Source organism: Cololabis saira, chromosome 10 (genome assembly GCF_033807715.1).
Source record: "Cololabis saira isolate AMF1-May2022 chromosome 10, fColSai1.1, whole genome shotgun sequence".
Classification (NCBI taxonomy): domain Eukaryota; kingdom Metazoa; phylum Chordata; class Actinopteri; order Beloniformes; family Belonidae; genus Cololabis; species Cololabis saira.
The window spans coordinates 41,092,874-41,109,338 of record NC_084596.1 but is presented as its reverse complement, the minus strand read 5'-3'; the positions used below and the strand labels follow the sequence as shown (position 1 = coordinate 41,109,338).

At 38.6% G+C, this 16,465-nt stretch overlaps 1 protein-coding gene across 1 annotated transcript in view; it reads right to left on the bottom strand.

Moving 5' to 3' along the window:
• LOC133452259 (complement component C8 beta chain-like) overlaps positions 1–16,465 on the bottom strand; it is a 119,700-nt gene that overhangs the window by 6,666 nt on the left and 96,569 nt on the right. The window contains exons 14-19 of the mRNA XM_061731479.1: positions 12,846–12,933; positions 10,152–10,299; positions 5,739–5,886; positions 2,423–2,564; positions 1,534–1,666; positions 294–491 (exon numbers count right to left, since the gene is read on the bottom strand). Coding sequence (XP_061587463.1) covers positions 294–491; positions 1,534–1,666; positions 2,423–2,564; positions 5,739–5,886; positions 10,152–10,299; positions 12,846–12,933 — 857 coding nt within the window. The remainder of the gene's footprint in view (positions 1–293; positions 492–1,533; positions 1,667–2,422; positions 2,565–5,738; positions 5,887–10,151; positions 10,300–12,845; positions 12,934–16,465) is intronic.

The window sequence follows — 16,465 nt, the reverse complement described above, 5'->3', positions numbered from 1 at the left end:
TGAAGTGTTTCTAGAAATATTAATAAATAATACCGTTGTGGGCCCTTAAACGAGCGATTGATTGCCGGTCGCAACCAATCACCCACAGACTTTTACAATAAAAAAAACTGAAAAAAATCAAACAATATCTCTGAAGGAGGTGATGCAATGTATACGTCATTTTTTCAGTCTTAAAATTGTGTTAATCATAATGTCCCATCTATCCATCCCCAGGAGGTTGAGAAGCAATGGTGTGGGGTCAGGAGGGAAAATAGAAGTAGGAGTAAACGGAGAGATAAACATTGGCGCCTCACAGTGCCAGAGGCCCGGCGAATCTTCTGAACCGACTTCTTGTAGTTGGAGCTGCTGTAACTGAAGCCGAGATGGAAAACGCCCGGGATCCCGATGCCGATGGAGAAAGAGGTTTGGGAAGTCCGTTCCTTCAGGGTGAAGTCCATGTAGTCGGAGTAGGACTCGAAGGACTGCAGGGTGAAGTCGTACGAGCCTTTGGTCTGTGAACGACACAAACGCGTGAGTGGGAGGTGATTAGTACCTCTGAACTATGAAGTTATGTCATGATTCAACGATAAATAGTAGTAGTTTTAATATTGGTCCTGTTCTACTGAAGTAAAACAGGAAGTAGATTATAATTTATTAAGAAGGAGGTAAAAATTGTGTTTTTATTCTAATTTGAGTGCATCAAAGGTGACGTAGAGGAACTCCCTTCTGGGATCAATAAAGTACGGAAGAGTATTAGGGCCAGGCAGGAGAAAAATAAAAATAATATTTTAGAGATTTTTTTTCATTATGCATTTCGAGAAAAAAAGTCGAAATGTTGAGAAAAAGTTGAAATGCTGAGAAAAAAGTCAAAATTTCATGAATAATAATAATAATCAATTTTATTTATATAGCGCTTTTAAAAGATCTCAAAGACGCTTCACAGACACAAAGTTAAAACATCGAGAGCAAGAAAATTAAAAAAAAAAAGAGAGAGAGAGAGAGATAAAATAAAGTTAATAAAGTTTAAATGTTTAGAAAAAAAGGGAAATTTCGACTTTATTCTTGAAATTACATTTCAACATTAATCTCAACATTTCGATTTTTTTCTCAAAATTGTATTTCAACATTATTCTCGACATTTCGACTTTTTTCTCGACATTTCAACTTTTTTCTCAAAGTGCACAATAAAAAAAAAATCTTCCCCTCTTAAATATTTTTTCTTCTAAAAACTACAGGATAAAAAATATGAGAGATAAAAAAAAAAAGTTAATAAAGTTGAAATGTTTAGAAAAAAGGCAAAATTTCGACTTTATTTACGAAATTTCAACTTTATTCTTGAAATTGTATTTCAACATTAATCTCGACATTTTCGACTTTTTTCTCGAAGTGTACAATAAAAAAAAAAATCTTCCCCTCTTAAATATTTTTTCTTCTGCATGGTCCTAATACTCTTCCGTAATAAAGTACTTTTGAAATGAATTGAACTGATATTTGGATGAATCTGTGGTTCAGAGCATGTATTCGGGTAAGGGAGTACCAGCTGCAGCTCCCCACCTGCAGCGTGTATTGCTGGAGGTTGAAGGGCTTCCTGAACGGTGTGTCCTGGATGTAGTGAGGCAGGCAGCTGCCTGCGTAGTATCTGTTATCCAGCACCACTCCTTCCAGGTCGCCACTCATGATGTTGATCCTGAGAGCAGGGCGACAGAAAGCAGCTCAAAGAAAAGACTGCCCCATTAGTCCAGGGGCCAGAACCCAAAATTTCACTTGTCAGTACCACTCAAGGTGACAAAACTTACTTATGATTTTTTCATCATTTTCATCTATAGATGATATTCTGGTATGATAACCTTCCTGAGTGGCAGCTGGATCATAGTTATCAGCTCATGAAGTTACCACCCCCTTCAGAAGCTAAGATGTGATACATTTCCTGAATCCTTATGGTCCTGTGAGTATTCCAGTTTTTGTATTTAATGTCTCTGTTGTTCCTAGATGACACAGGGATAAAAGATAGTATATCTTTTAGGCGAAAATTGTGTAAAAATGTGTGTTGTTTATAGTTTAAAGAGCTGCAGTAACCTCTATGTTGGTCAGAAAGATTCACATCTTAGCTTGAATGAATGCTTAAAATGTCCCCTTTAAAATGCTACCAAAGACAATATTGTGAAACATTGACAGATTTCCTGTACATGAGTCTAAACCAGGATATGCAGCAGCATCTAAAATGTCATTTTCTGAAGGGGGTTTTAACTTCATGAGCTGATAACTCTGATACAGCTGCCACTCAGGAAGGTTATCTTACCAGAATATCATCTATGGACATGGATCTTTTCAAAAATTATAAGCAGGTTTTGTCACCTTGAGTGGTGCTGGTATCTGGTCTGGAACATGGACTACATCTGGTGAACTGGCGTAAGTGACACGGCGCTGAGATCGTGGCTCTCACCCTTTGGCCAGGTTTTCGATCCCCCAGTACTCCTCAGCCTCCTGCCTGCAGGGCTTGGCCACCTTCCTGCAGCCGGCTTCGTCCGACATGTCTCCGCAGTCGTCCTCCCCGTTGCACTGCAGGGTTCTGTGCACACAGCGACCTGAGAGAAAGGGCACGTGCAGCAGAGCTTACAGTGCTGCCATCTGAACAACTTGTATGAAATAGTAAGTTGTGATAACTAGGGCTGGGGACCGATTCAAATGTTAAGAATCGATTGGATTCTGATTCTTAAGATTCAGAATCGATTATCAAGATTTGATTAGATCCGATTCGATTCCAATATTGATTTGGGTTAGTGTTATTAAAACTGTTTTCTGAGCTGTTGCATGAATTATATGACTGTGTAGTTGTGCCACATATTAATACTAGTATTATATTGAGATTCAACAGCAAGTATTGGCAGCTCATGATGCTGTAAGGACCAATCAGCTCCCAGAATGCTGATAGAACTGCTTTAGGAAACATCGTGGGGCAGAATTATCAAACAGATCCAGGGCAGCAAACAGAGGATGAATGAAATGGAATTTTTCCCACATTCCGTTTTTATTTTTTTCATTTCGTTCTTTTTCGGTTTAAAATTGTTGAGAATTTGGGTTTTAGCATTTTATGCAAATGTAACCCCAAGACAGTAAATAAATTAATGAAATATAGACAATTTATGCAATTAGAACTGAAAACTTTAATGTTTTCATAACTTTAAACATATTTAAAGGCGAAAACATGGCACCAGTTACAGTGCGACACTGACAGGTAATATTCCATGATCTCTTTTTTGCAGATATTGCTATCGATGGTAGCTGGAGCTGCTGGGGTTCGTGGTACAGAATGATCAAACTGGTAATCCAGATCCAGATCCATGGCAGCAAACAGAGGACATATGAAATAGTTTTTATTTTTTAACACATTCCGTTTAAATTATTTCCATTTTCGGTCTATTTCGGATTTTAATTTTTGATAATTTGGTTTTTAGCATTTTATAAAAATGTAATCCCAAGAAAGTATATAAATTAATGAAATATAGACAATTTATGCAATTATAACTGAAAACTTTAATGTTTTCATACCTTTAAACATATTTAAAGGCAAAAACATGGCATGGTTATTCTTGTGTCCAACAAAACGTTACTTTTTTGGGCATAAACAAAAAATACCAAAAGTTGTAATGTAATGACAAAAAAAATCAATCTTTAGACATATCAATCGATTTTTAGGAATTAATATGAGAATCGATTTTGAATTGGAAAAAATCGATTTTTTCAACACAGGCCTAGTATTCATGTATTTGATTTTGGCCTTTGAATAGAAGCAACCGTGGTGTTGTCCCTTTCCCAAGCCATCTGAGCCAATCACACGCAAGCAGATGGAAGAATGCTGCCGGTCTTCTTAACTAACGTAGTCACTAATCGATTCTTTTGAAACACTATTTCTCTGGCTGATATGGTCAGCAGGAATTATTAGGGTTGGGGGTTCTGGGGTCGAGAGCAGATGTTTGGCTGTCTGGAGTGACGACCAACTTGAAAACTCTGACTTTACACAATCTTATCACTGCATTTTGTGCAGCCTCTGTCTGAATGCATAACAGAGAACACAAAAACAGATTATTTATTGAACAAGATTAACTGAAACTTGATGATTTGGTTAAGTTACAGACACCCACAATCATGTAACAGCTAAATGTAAAGCATTACCAGAAAATTGACAATACATGTTTACTTTCAGTTCAAATAAGGAAGATAGTTGAAGAAAATGTAATTTTAAACATCTATTTGCCCGAACAACTTTAAAGCAGATGAGTGTTTCTGTTGTTGGAATTAAGTTATGGAATTCATTACATGATGATTTAATTCAATTCAATTCAATTCAATTCAATTTTATTTATATAGCGTCTAATACAACAGATGTTGTCTCTAGACGCTTTCCAGAGATCCAGAACATGAACATAAACATAAACATAAACATAAACCCCCGAGCAATTATTATATAAACAATGGCAGGTAAAAACTCCCTTAGTGGGAGAAAAGCCTTAAGCCAAACAGTGGCAAGGAAAAACTCCCCTTTAGGAGGGAAGAAACCTTGAGCAGGACCAGGCTCATAAGGGGGGACCCTCCTGCCGAAGGCCAGACTGGGGGAGTCAGGGACGTCGACAGCACACAGCAGGCAGGTGGAAGCAGCAGCGGGATGACCAGAGGTGGGGGGGGGGCGTCAGCAGCACACAACAGTCATGTGGAAGCAGCAGCGGGATGACCAGAGGGGGGGGGGGGCGTCAGCAGCACACAACAGTCATGTGGAAGGAGTAGCGGGATGACCAGAGGGGGGGGGGGTGCAGGCAGGCGGAAGCAGCAACAGCAGACATCCACGTAGGCAGGTGGAAGAAGCAATGGGATGACCAGAGGGGGGGGAGGGCCGGGAACACAGGCCAGAACGCAGCTCCTGAGGCTCCGGCCTGCAAACATACACAAGAGAAAAAAAGGGGGGCCGGCACAAGAAACTACAGGAACGATGGACAAAAATGATAGCTATGAGATATTTATAATAAATAAAAATGGTAATGGAGAAGAGAGGCAGGGAAAAGGAGAGGAGAAGAAGGGTGAGAGGCACCGCCCAGCGGATCATGTCGGTGCCCCCCTGCAGCATAATTTTAACATTTAAAGGGCTGTATAAACATATTTCAGTTTAAAAAAAAATTTTAAGAGAAAAAAATAGCAATGTATCAATGAAATAGTTAAGATTTATAATATATGTGTATGGAGACAGACAATCTATCTTTGATTTTTTTGTTTTCCTTTCTTTGTGATGTTAACTGAGTAATGGTAAGACCATCTGTTATTATTGTTCAATTTTGTTTTGAGGGAGGGGCAGGTAGAATAAGATTTTCTTCTTCCTGCTCCTTTCTGGTTATGGAATATGCTTTAGTTGATGATTGTGTTGTTGTTATTTTACTTGTTTCTTTTTAGTTTTTTTCTGTTTGCATATTTCCATGATCGGAATAAATAAAAAAATGAATGAATAAATTAATGAATGAATGTGATTCAGATTTCCGTAGCACTGTGACATCACGGACCCAAGTCCTACAGCAGTTACAAAAAATCTAACACTTGGGAATCTCAGAGCCTTAAACAAACGATCTGTTATAAAAATCCCATCACGCAAACACATATCAGTGCTGTTGAACTGCTAGTTTGACATCCACGTCAGTGCTACACCAGAGAGCGAGGCGATGGCGGTGCAGGACGCACCTGTTTGTGCAGGACGCACCTGTTTGTGCAGGACGCACCTGTTTGTGCACACAGGAAGCCCTCGCACAGAGGAACGCTGTCACAAGTGTAGCGGGCCGGAACCTCGCAGGCCTCCTCCTCTCTGCCTTGGAAACGACACGGTTCCCCCCCGAAATGAGACGGCCGTTCCAGCGTAGCATAACGAAACTGAGTGGTTGGGGAAGAAAGGGAGGAAAAGAGGCACAGCAACAGTCACAGAAACAGAGATATTGGCCATCGCCCCTAAGAGAGGCTCCGGGGAGCTGGAACGGCTGAGATCGGCTCAGATCACATTACTGGGCTGTTTTCACTTTGTCATGTCAACTTTATTAATTCTCCCCGTCTGGTAAAGTGGAGGAGGTAGAGGATGGGAGTACATCCACTTAGACCTTTGCCAGCTGGGGTTTCTATGCAGCCCACCAAGAATCTTAAATGTTAAATGTCACCATGCTGAACTCCCCAGAAGTGTAGCCCAGACTGATGCTCTTTTATATCAACCAGTGGATTATAGCTTGATCAGGTTGGAGCTGGTTGCTGAGTGGAATAGCTTTTTTTTAATTAACATTTGGAGAGAAGCTGATGAACCATAACCCATATAATGTTCAGACTGGAATAATTCAGCCAAAGTAAGTATTTCTGAGATATATATATATGAGCAAGGGTGCGCGCTCTCCCCCTTGTTATTCATCTTATACACTAACATGTGTCAGAGCACTTTTAACAACCGCCTCATTTTAAAATATGCAGATGACTCTGTGATTGTTAGCTGCTGCAGGGAAATGAAAGTGACCACGGCCCTGTGGTTGAAAACTTTGTCAAGTGGTGTGGAGACTCATACCTACAGCTCAATCTGACAAAGACCAAAGACATGGCAATTGATTTCAGGACGAATGCCAAAACGTGTTAGGATTAAGGGACAAGTCATTGAACAAGTGCAGTCCTATACATATCTGGGGACAATCATTGACTCTACCCTAAACTTTAAAGAGAACTGCAAAGCTGTGAGCAGGAAGGGACACCAGCGGCTGTTCTGTCTGAGGAAGTCGTCCCGTTTCCACATAGATAGGACAATGATGACACTTTTTTTTTATCATGCTTTTATTGAATCTGTTTTAACTTTTTCACAAGCATCATGGTTCGGAAACCTGCCCTAAAAGAAAGGAGCTCAATCAACCAGATCATTAAATGGTCAGGTCGGCTGGTTGGGGAAACACAGCTGGGCCTGGAGTCAACTTGAACTTTAACTCGAAAGATGGGTGTAGCAAGGCTAGTGCTACGGGGGTTGACCGACAGGACAGAGGACACAGGGTTTCGTGCAGGAACTCTTTATGATCTTCTTTCACCCAAGACACACATGCTTTCACCTTCAGCAGCTTCCTCCCAGCAGACCTTTTGCTGGAGTGCAGCTGCTCTTTATGAAGGCAGGCAGGGTGGAGAGGTTGATTGGGCACACCTGTGCCCAATCTGCTGAGTGGCTGCTCCTCCACCCTGCCACAATGGGGCCTCCGTCACTACTTCCATGTTGGCTCCATGTGAACTGCTTGCAATGGTTACGCTAAGACCATGACTACGTTTCCATGCAGTCAATAACCCTTTTCTAACCGGAATATTAGCAATAACCTGGTTTTGCACGGCCATGTATAACTGAATAACCAAAATTTGCTCATATTCCTGTTTTGAAAACCCAAATATGACCCCTGGGTCTAACGGCCTAACGGGATATCCCCATCAAACGGAACATGAATTTGTTTTCTGCTCATGCTCTGTTCACAAGGAATCCTGGTCTTTTGAGTCCAGGAAGTTCTTCTAAACACGGAGAAACCAAGACCAGGAGGAGACTAATCACTTCATAAATGTAATGAAGGATATGAACATTTCTGCATCTGTAGACGGTAGAAAGTACCGGGATAGAAGATTTACAAGAAGGTGAGCAAAAAGTTGTGCGAAGCAGCATTTGTTTTGAATTTGGATACAGGAAGAAGAAACGGAAATGACGCTAATTGCGTGATCACGTTCTCCGTGCGTCGCTGGTTTGATCCAGATATCCCAAATGATTAATTATCATGTTAACGGAATATTCCGAATGTTTCAGTAACCGGAATATTAGCAATAACCCGAATTTTGATTGCATGTAAACGTAGTCACAGAATCAGATGGGTTTACTATCCGTATCCCAGTACAGGTCGCAGAATAAATCCCGGGAAGGGGGGGGATTCACATGCACATACAGTATATGAACCCAGTGGACGAACCCACCGTTTAAGTCTCAGATAAACCCCACTTACAGATGCTGGCTGGATTCTCAGGAGAGGTTCTGCATAAAAGGCTCATTTATAAAGTATTTCCAGCACATTTTGTTGAAGGTGAACAGACCATTGTGAAAGACGTGTTTCGTATTCATAGTTCAGCCTTCGTTCCTCTGCTGCATCTTAATAAAGTAGATAGAGAAGCACATTAAACTGCTGACTTCAGATGTAGCGCTAATGTCCAGGGGGGATGTGGAGTCAGAGGCTGCTTTAGTTTACAGGCTGGTAAAGCTTAGGGCCTTTTCCTCCTTCTTACTTAAAAACGAGCTGCTGCACAAGCTCTACTGGGTATAGTATTTATCCCTTGTTCACAGCTAAAATCAGCTGACTGATAATGTTTTTTTCTGCCCCTTTTTATATTTATTGATCAACTGAGTCTGTTGTGATGGTTTAAAGCAGGGGTAATCAACCGGGGGTACTGCAGGGGGTCCTCCAACTTAAAAGGAAATAAAGGCAATTTTAACCAAAATAATTTGTGAGAGTTAAAAAAAAAAATTAAAAAAAATTCACCATTACATCGTAATTATTAACAAGTAATAACAACCAAACTACACAGAGTCCGTGTTCATTCTGCTTGTGCTGTGATTTTGATACAGGGCGGGAGCGAATCGGGCCCACAGAAAGCAGTTTTATTTTGAAAACCAACCGGATTTTCTTGTATTCTAAAAGTCCGACTTCCGGTCCGCCAAAATAAAAGATAGTCAGTCAAATGAATGAAAAAATGAAAAGAATCCAGAGCAGCATATCCTCATATTTTACAGGATCACAATCAAAAATCCAGAGAAAAAAATGCGACAGAAGATGAAACGAGATCTGACATTGCTGATCGAATGGTGGAGGTTGAGGAGAGCTCCCATGTTTTTCTGTTAAACTGATATCGAAAAAGAATTTAAAAAATATAAATTTTGTTTATTTATTTTTATTTGGCACATTTAAAAAGAATATTAGGATAAAAAATTTCTGCAAATGCAGTGGTTCAGTTCATGTTCAAAATAGGCCTACCGCCTACGTTATGTAGCTTAAGGGAGCTTGAGGCTCCTTTTAAGAAATGAGACTCTCTAGCGCCACCCTTCACCACGACGGCCGTCGGGGGTACTGCAGCCAACAGTGAAGCCGGCACGGGAGAACGGGGAGAACGCACATGCAGCGTCATGTGACGTCACATCCACAGCCCAGCGCGGGAAATTCGGGACCGAATTGCAGCACATTTTGCAGTATACAGCCTGTTCAAGGCAAAGGAGAGATACACTAGAGGAAACATTCTTTTGGGTTTGGAACGCTTCATCTGACATTATTACTAGAAAACTTAAAATGTATACGGATTTTTTTCATAAATCCTGCCACAATCCGGCCTCAAGCTCCTTTAAGTGTAAGGTTTACACAAGAAACAAGTTTTCATATAGCCTATACTGTTGGACCGCTGTCGTGTGAATAAAAATATTTCTCAAAATTATCCCCCCCTCTGGTTTTTTCACAAATCGCACCCTATCTATATATATATATATATATATATATATATATATATATATATATATATATATATATATGATTGAGAAAACTCCATTAACAGGTGATAATAATCTACTTTTGACAATAACTATTTAGTCTACAACTCTACATAAATGATTCCCATGACGTGAGTCATGTGACTAATGTCAACTTTAGAGCGGAAAAACCAGCTAGCTAGCTGTTTAAGAAAATAAAATTTGTTGCAAAATTGACTTGGCTATTTTATACTTAACGCTAGTTAGAAAATAGTTAATTTGTGACAATAACGAAGCCTAAAGCTGGAGATTGTAACGTTCCAGCTCGGCCTAACGTTACTCCTTCCACGTCTGACGAGGCCAAAGTTTCATCAACCGTAAACACATGTAGCTAATAACCCAGTCAGGAATTGGTTAATAAGGTGATAGAAGCAGAATAAAACACATTCAAAAGTTATTATAAATAAGCCAGGCTTAAAACTTAAAACACATTAAAAAAATAAGGGAAAAAATAAGAAACAAGCAGGGGTCCCTGCTCTGTTTTTCTCTCATCCAAGGATCCCTGGGCTAAAAAAGGTGGAAGACCCCTGGTTTAATGAGTTTTCTGCATTAATGCAGGCTAGATTCTCATGGAAAGTCTCACCCTCTTCTTTTGGCAGGTGTCACAGCGGGACCATGCGCTCCACTCTGATAAAACACAGTCCACCGGTTGAACTAGCAGCTGGTTTCCCGCTGCTCGGGCCTCGCGGACGCCGGGGCGCTCATGGCTCGCTGCCGTCCGGGTCGCTACACTGAAAAATGGAGAGGGTTATCAAATCAGAACAAACGAGATAAGAGAAGAAAAGAAAGTAAGGTGGACTTCTAAAAGAACCACAATGATTTATTTTGACCTTTATTTCTTTGCATACAATGTGAGCCCAACATTTTTCCAGTCTTTTTTTCTTGTCAACTTTATTTATTTATTTCTTTAATATACATAATTGTTTTAATATAATATTAGTCACTTAGAGGTGTTTGGTCTCCTTCCTGTCACCTGCCACGCTGTGAAACCTGTGACCCGGTCAAGAATCACGTCTTTCTTCTTCAGTCTCTCACAGTTTATAGTCCAGGGGCCAGAGCCCAAAATTTCACTTATCAGCACCACTCAAGGTGACCAAACTTGCTCATCATTTTTGAAAATATCCACATCTGTAGATGATATTCTGGTATGATAACCTTCCTGAGTGGCAGCTGGATCAGAGTTATCAGCTCATGAAGTTAAAAACCCCTTCAGAAAATTACATTTCAGATGCTGCTGCATATCCTGGTTTAGACTCATGTACAGGAAATCTGTCAATGCTTCACTATATTGTCTTTGGTATAATTTTAAAGGGAACCTTTTAAGCATTCATTCAAGCTAAGATGTGAATCTTTCTGACCAACATAGAGGTTACTGCAGCTCTTAAACTATAAACAACACACATTTTTACAGCATTTTCGCCTAAATGATATACTATCTTTTATCCCTGTGTCATCTAAGAACAACAGAGACACAAAATACAAAAACTGGAATACTCACAGGACCATAAGGATTCAGGAAATGTATAATATACCCCTACTATATTGTTGTTACCGGTCATTGTGAGCCTTAAACTAGACGAGCATCATTAGGCTCCTATGAAACTATAACAGCCACTAGGTTAATGTCACTTGCAAATACATAAAGGACATAACAATGAGATAAGGAATCAGCTTAGTTTTAAAAACACAAAATACAAAATACAAAAAAAAAAAAATACAAAAACTGGAATACTCACAGGACCATAAGGATGAAGGGGGTGGTGACTTCATGAGCTGATAATTATGATACAGCTGCATCTCAGGAAGGTTATCATACCAGAATATCATATATAGATGTGGATATTTTCAAAAATCATAAGTAAGTTTGGTCACCTTGAGTGGTGCTGATATCTGGTCTGGCCCATGGACTATTAGTCTAAAGGACATTTTTGGCGACCAGGAAGAGATGTTACGAGTGTCTTTTTCCCTGTGACAGAGGGATGATGGTATAAACAGACCCGGGAGACTATCTGTCAGCCCCCCCCCCCCCCCCCCCCCCCCCCTCATAGACGACAGGCCAGACCCTCTGATCGGGGGGGGGGGGGGGGGGGATATTTGATATTTGCTTTGAATCAGCTAATAATTAATGAATTAATATAATGAAGGGAAAATAGCACAAAATAATATAATAAAAACAACAAAACAAAAAAAGCTAAATATAACAAAATAGAATCAGAATCATCTTTATTGGCCAGGTTCGAACATTGTCCAACAAGGAATTTGACTCCGGTTATTTTGCTCTTTAGGCAGTAAATAAACAAATGTGGTACTTGTTGACATATACAGGACTGTCTCAGAAAATTAGATTATTGTGATAAAGTCCTTTTATTTTCTGTAATGCATACATTCATACATTCTGGATTCATTACAAATCAACTGAAATATTGCAAGCCTTTTATTAATTTAATATTGCTGATCATGGCTTACAGCTTCTTGTGAAAGAAAATGTTTTGAAACCCATGTTTTAGTTCTCACGGGATCTTTGACAGTCAAACAACTCCGACCTCAGTAGAAGTTAAGCACGAGCAGCAAATTTAAAAAAAAGTTACCTTACTTAAGTGGAAATTTTAGTTATCTATACTTCACTGGAGTAATTATTTTTCAGACGACTTTTTACCTCTACTCCTTAAATTTTCACGCAATTATCTGTACTTTTTACTCCTTACATTTTAAAATCAGCCTCATTTCTCTATTTCATTTCGGCCTTTAATAAAAACTATCCAGTTAAATTGCTCCATCCGGATAGAGTGAATTTGGTTGTGGTTGTTTCAGATGTTCTTGTCCAGTTTTGTTCTTACATCCGTTCCCTCAGATTCCTGCAACTAAACTTGGATGTACATTCCAATAAAGGTTAGGATAAATGATAACATGCCTCTGAAGTTTGACTTTTTGCACCATTACAATACTTATAGGCAACTAGTCATCATATCTCCTGCTCTCTGAAACACATGTTAATGCTCAATAGTACACATATATGCTTCTTTAATATATTTACATTATACTAAGATACATTCATTTTCAATGGCTTTTGTCCTTAATGGCTTTTTTCCCCCTTACATTACTTTTACTTTTATACTTTAAGTAGTTTTGAAACCAGTACTTTTATACTTTTACTTGAGTAAAAAACCTGAGTTGATACTTCAACTTCTACAGGAGTATTTTTAAACTCTAGTATCTATACTTCTACCTGAGTAATGAATGTGAATACTGAAGACACATCTGCGGGTGAATCTCCTACCTGAGCAGCACCAAACTCAGAGTAATCCAGAGTAGACGGCTGTGAGAGCTGAGCTCCCTCGCCTGCACCATCGCAGGAAACATGATAGTGTGTTATGGCCCGCTGTGACGGAGGAGACGGCACCACTCAGCTCTCTGTGTAAACACACACGGATCAATACTCGCCCTGATAACAACTCACCAGTTCACATCACACACGGAGCCAGTGCCACATATCATCACAGCCACGGAGCCAGATGTTAGTGCGCTAAATGAAAGTCTGAGGGGCGTCTCCGGCAGGTTAGACCCGAACCTAAAGCGTGATTAAACAGACAGGTGTTTCGGCGGGCAGCCAGAAGAGTATTTGCAGTATTTGCAGTATTTGCAGTATTTGCAGTATTTTCAGTCAGCATAATCTCATTGTGTAAAAACTGCACCTGAAATGGCTGGAAAGTGTGATGTTTACTATAAATGAGAATGGTGAATGACGCTGCTGTAATGAACTAAATGTGACAGATGTGTGGTTCAATCCCGAGTCCTGTTTGCTTTTCTCTGACCTTTGAACTTTGAGTAACTCAGACTGGAGTTTCCAGAGTGGCACAATCACACAATTCAGCTGCCGTTTACTCATTCCAAGTAAAAAAAAAGTAGAACTACCTGTACTACTAATAAAGTAAAAGTGTCACGGTTATGAGTTCATGTCACGGTTTTGGGGTTTTCTCTAAGAGTATTAGGGACAGACAAGAGAAAAATAAAAATTATATTTTAGAGGAGGAAGATTTTTTTTTCAAAATGTTGAGAAAAAAGTTGAAATGTTGAGAAAAAAGTCAAAATTTCATGAATAAAGTTGAAATGTTGAAAAAAAAGGCAAAATTTCAACTATCTTCTTGAAATTGTATTTCAACCTTAATCTTGACATTTCGACTTTTTTCTCCCCTGTGTCCTTGTGTTTAAGTTACATCTGAACTTCCCTTGTTCCAATCTGCCCTGATTGTTTGCACCTGTATCTCGTCAAGTTCTCTGTATATCTTGTATTGTCTTTGCCCTGCTCCCTGTCACGTCATGGTTTTTTATTTTATTTTTCATGCTCAAGCTCTTGTTTTTGTAGATCCTGCTCAGCAGCACTTTGGCTATTAAATCCCAGGGGCCGGATTCACAAAACATTCTTAAGAAAAAAAATCTTCTTAAGTGTAATTTTTTTCTGTCTTTTTTTCAGTCTTAAGAAGAAAAAGGAGAAGAAGTTATTCTCCAAAAAAGTTCTAAGTATTTTCTCAACTTTCTTCTTAAGTTTCTTCTTAAGAAAAAACTTAAGAATAAATTGTATTCTTGAAATAAAAGTTCTCAAATTTGTTCTTGACTTTTTTCTTAACTTTAAGACAACCTTGACCTGTCTTAAAATGTCTTCTGTGAAAAGGTAAGACTCTAATATCAACTTTTTCAACACATTTTAGACAAGTTTAGACTAGTAGGTCATAGTTTGAGGATATACTTTGTAATTAATTACACAAAGAGCCTGTTAACTGATTGTTAGCATGTTAGTTAGCTTGGTAGTTAATTATTAGTTTTCCCCAATGGTATTTTTTTTCGCACATTAATCTCATCCACCAGAACCTTGAAAAGTTCCTGCATCTCTTTTTCTCCTTCTCCATGTTTAGTGAGTGACTGACGGTTAAGACACAAACTACCTGTATAAATGTTATTTGTTCGTGCAATGCAATGACATATTTTAAGAAGATCTTAAGTAGGAAAAATAAGAAATTCATAAGAAATGACAGTTCTTAAGAAAATATTGAGGAATTTCACTTAGGAACGATCTTATGAACTTCTTAATTTGAGATCTTAAGACATTTCTTAAGATCGTTCTTAAGAACATACTGGTGAATCTGGCCCCTGTTTTCTGGAGGTCCTGCCTCCTCGTCTCTCCTGCACCTCGGTCCCAACTCTACCCCATCATGACACATGGCAGTATGTTGACATCAAAGTAGACGTTTACCTATCAGACTATGGCAAGACTTTTTAACATGTAATGTTAAAGGCTAAGTTTGACTATCCGGAATTAACATTGCAGATTTCTACAACTGCATTTTGACTAGTTGTAATTACATTGTGACTAGTCAGAATTGTCATTCAAGATATCTATAACGTCATTTTGACTAGGCAGAATGGAAGTTAAAGATATGTCCAATTTGAAATATCTCCTAATAAAATACATTTCAATTAAATTAATGAAATTATGACTATCCGTAATTCCAGTTTGAGATATCTACAACTTGGTTCTGACTAGTCAAAACTTAATTTAAGATATCTACAAAGGACAATGTAGATATCTTGGATTGAGGGGAATTAAAGATATCTTGAACTGGAATTAGGACTAGTCAGAATTAGATTGTAGATATCTGAAACTGGAATTACAGCTAGTCTTAATTCAGTTGCAGATATCAGTAATTCACATTGCAAATATCTGCAACTGAATTGTAGATATCTGTAATTAGAAACCCCAAACACATGAATGGCAAAAGTGACGTCATTTGTCCTGGGTAGAGAATGACGTTGTGGATATCTGAAATAACAATTGTGGACAGGAAGAATGTAATTGTAGATTTCTGAAATGCTCTTTTGACTAGGAAGAATTGAATTGCGGATATCTGCAACAAATATCCAGTATAGCTGTTAAATATTAAAACGGCTTGCCATAATCAGACACTACGTTAGAGACACACCTTTCAAATGCAACTTCTTGCTCACATTGGGAAATGTTAGGAAAACCAGACGTGTATGAGCCGTTTATCAGTGACAGCAACTGGATTAATTAAGCGAACACCAGATATGATAAAAAGGAGAAGCTTAAGGAAAGGTGAAAGGTTAAAAGTGAACCAGATTTTATTCAATCCCATCAGTTCATCTCTGCACAAAAAAAAGAGTATTTAATGGTCACGTGTCAATAAGTGCAGATATGGTTCCTGAAGATGCAGCTGGCTGCCTCATAGTTCACAGAAAAGTAATTTTATTTTAGTTTTTTATTCACTTAGTTGTTTTTTTTTTTTTCTTAATTTTTGTTATTTGTGAAGTTATTTCTTGGAAAAATGGGCAGAACAGATCAGATTCTTCTTCTTTCTGCTCCCTTTTCATTCACAATTTAAGAACATTTGTATTTGTATTGAATTATTTTATTTTTTTGAATGAAATAAAGAATAAAATGAAATGAAAAATGAAACAGAAATAAAAGCAGAGATAACAACGGGAATCACATGGTATTTTATTGGTGGCTGAGCGGTGGCATGGTTACAGTGCATGAGGGAAGTCATAGACGTACAAAAGTCCCTTTTTCCATTTTTCATGGCAATTCTTAATTCCATAAATAAAATTTACAAAATATTTTGGACAATTCTTCATTCGTCTTTCACAAGCAGGGGTACAGTTACCATTTATTACTGTAAGTCTAACAGTTAATAGTGATTTCTACCGATCATATTATATAAAGCGGCCTGTCTTTTTCAACAACTTGAACTCAGTGAAGCAGACCTACGATAAGTGCTTTGATACAACAATAACCTGTTTACTGTATACAATGACCGGACAAGAATGGTGACCAGACAATAAAAATCAACTCAGTAAGGTAATGAAATGCACTCTAGTGTCCTG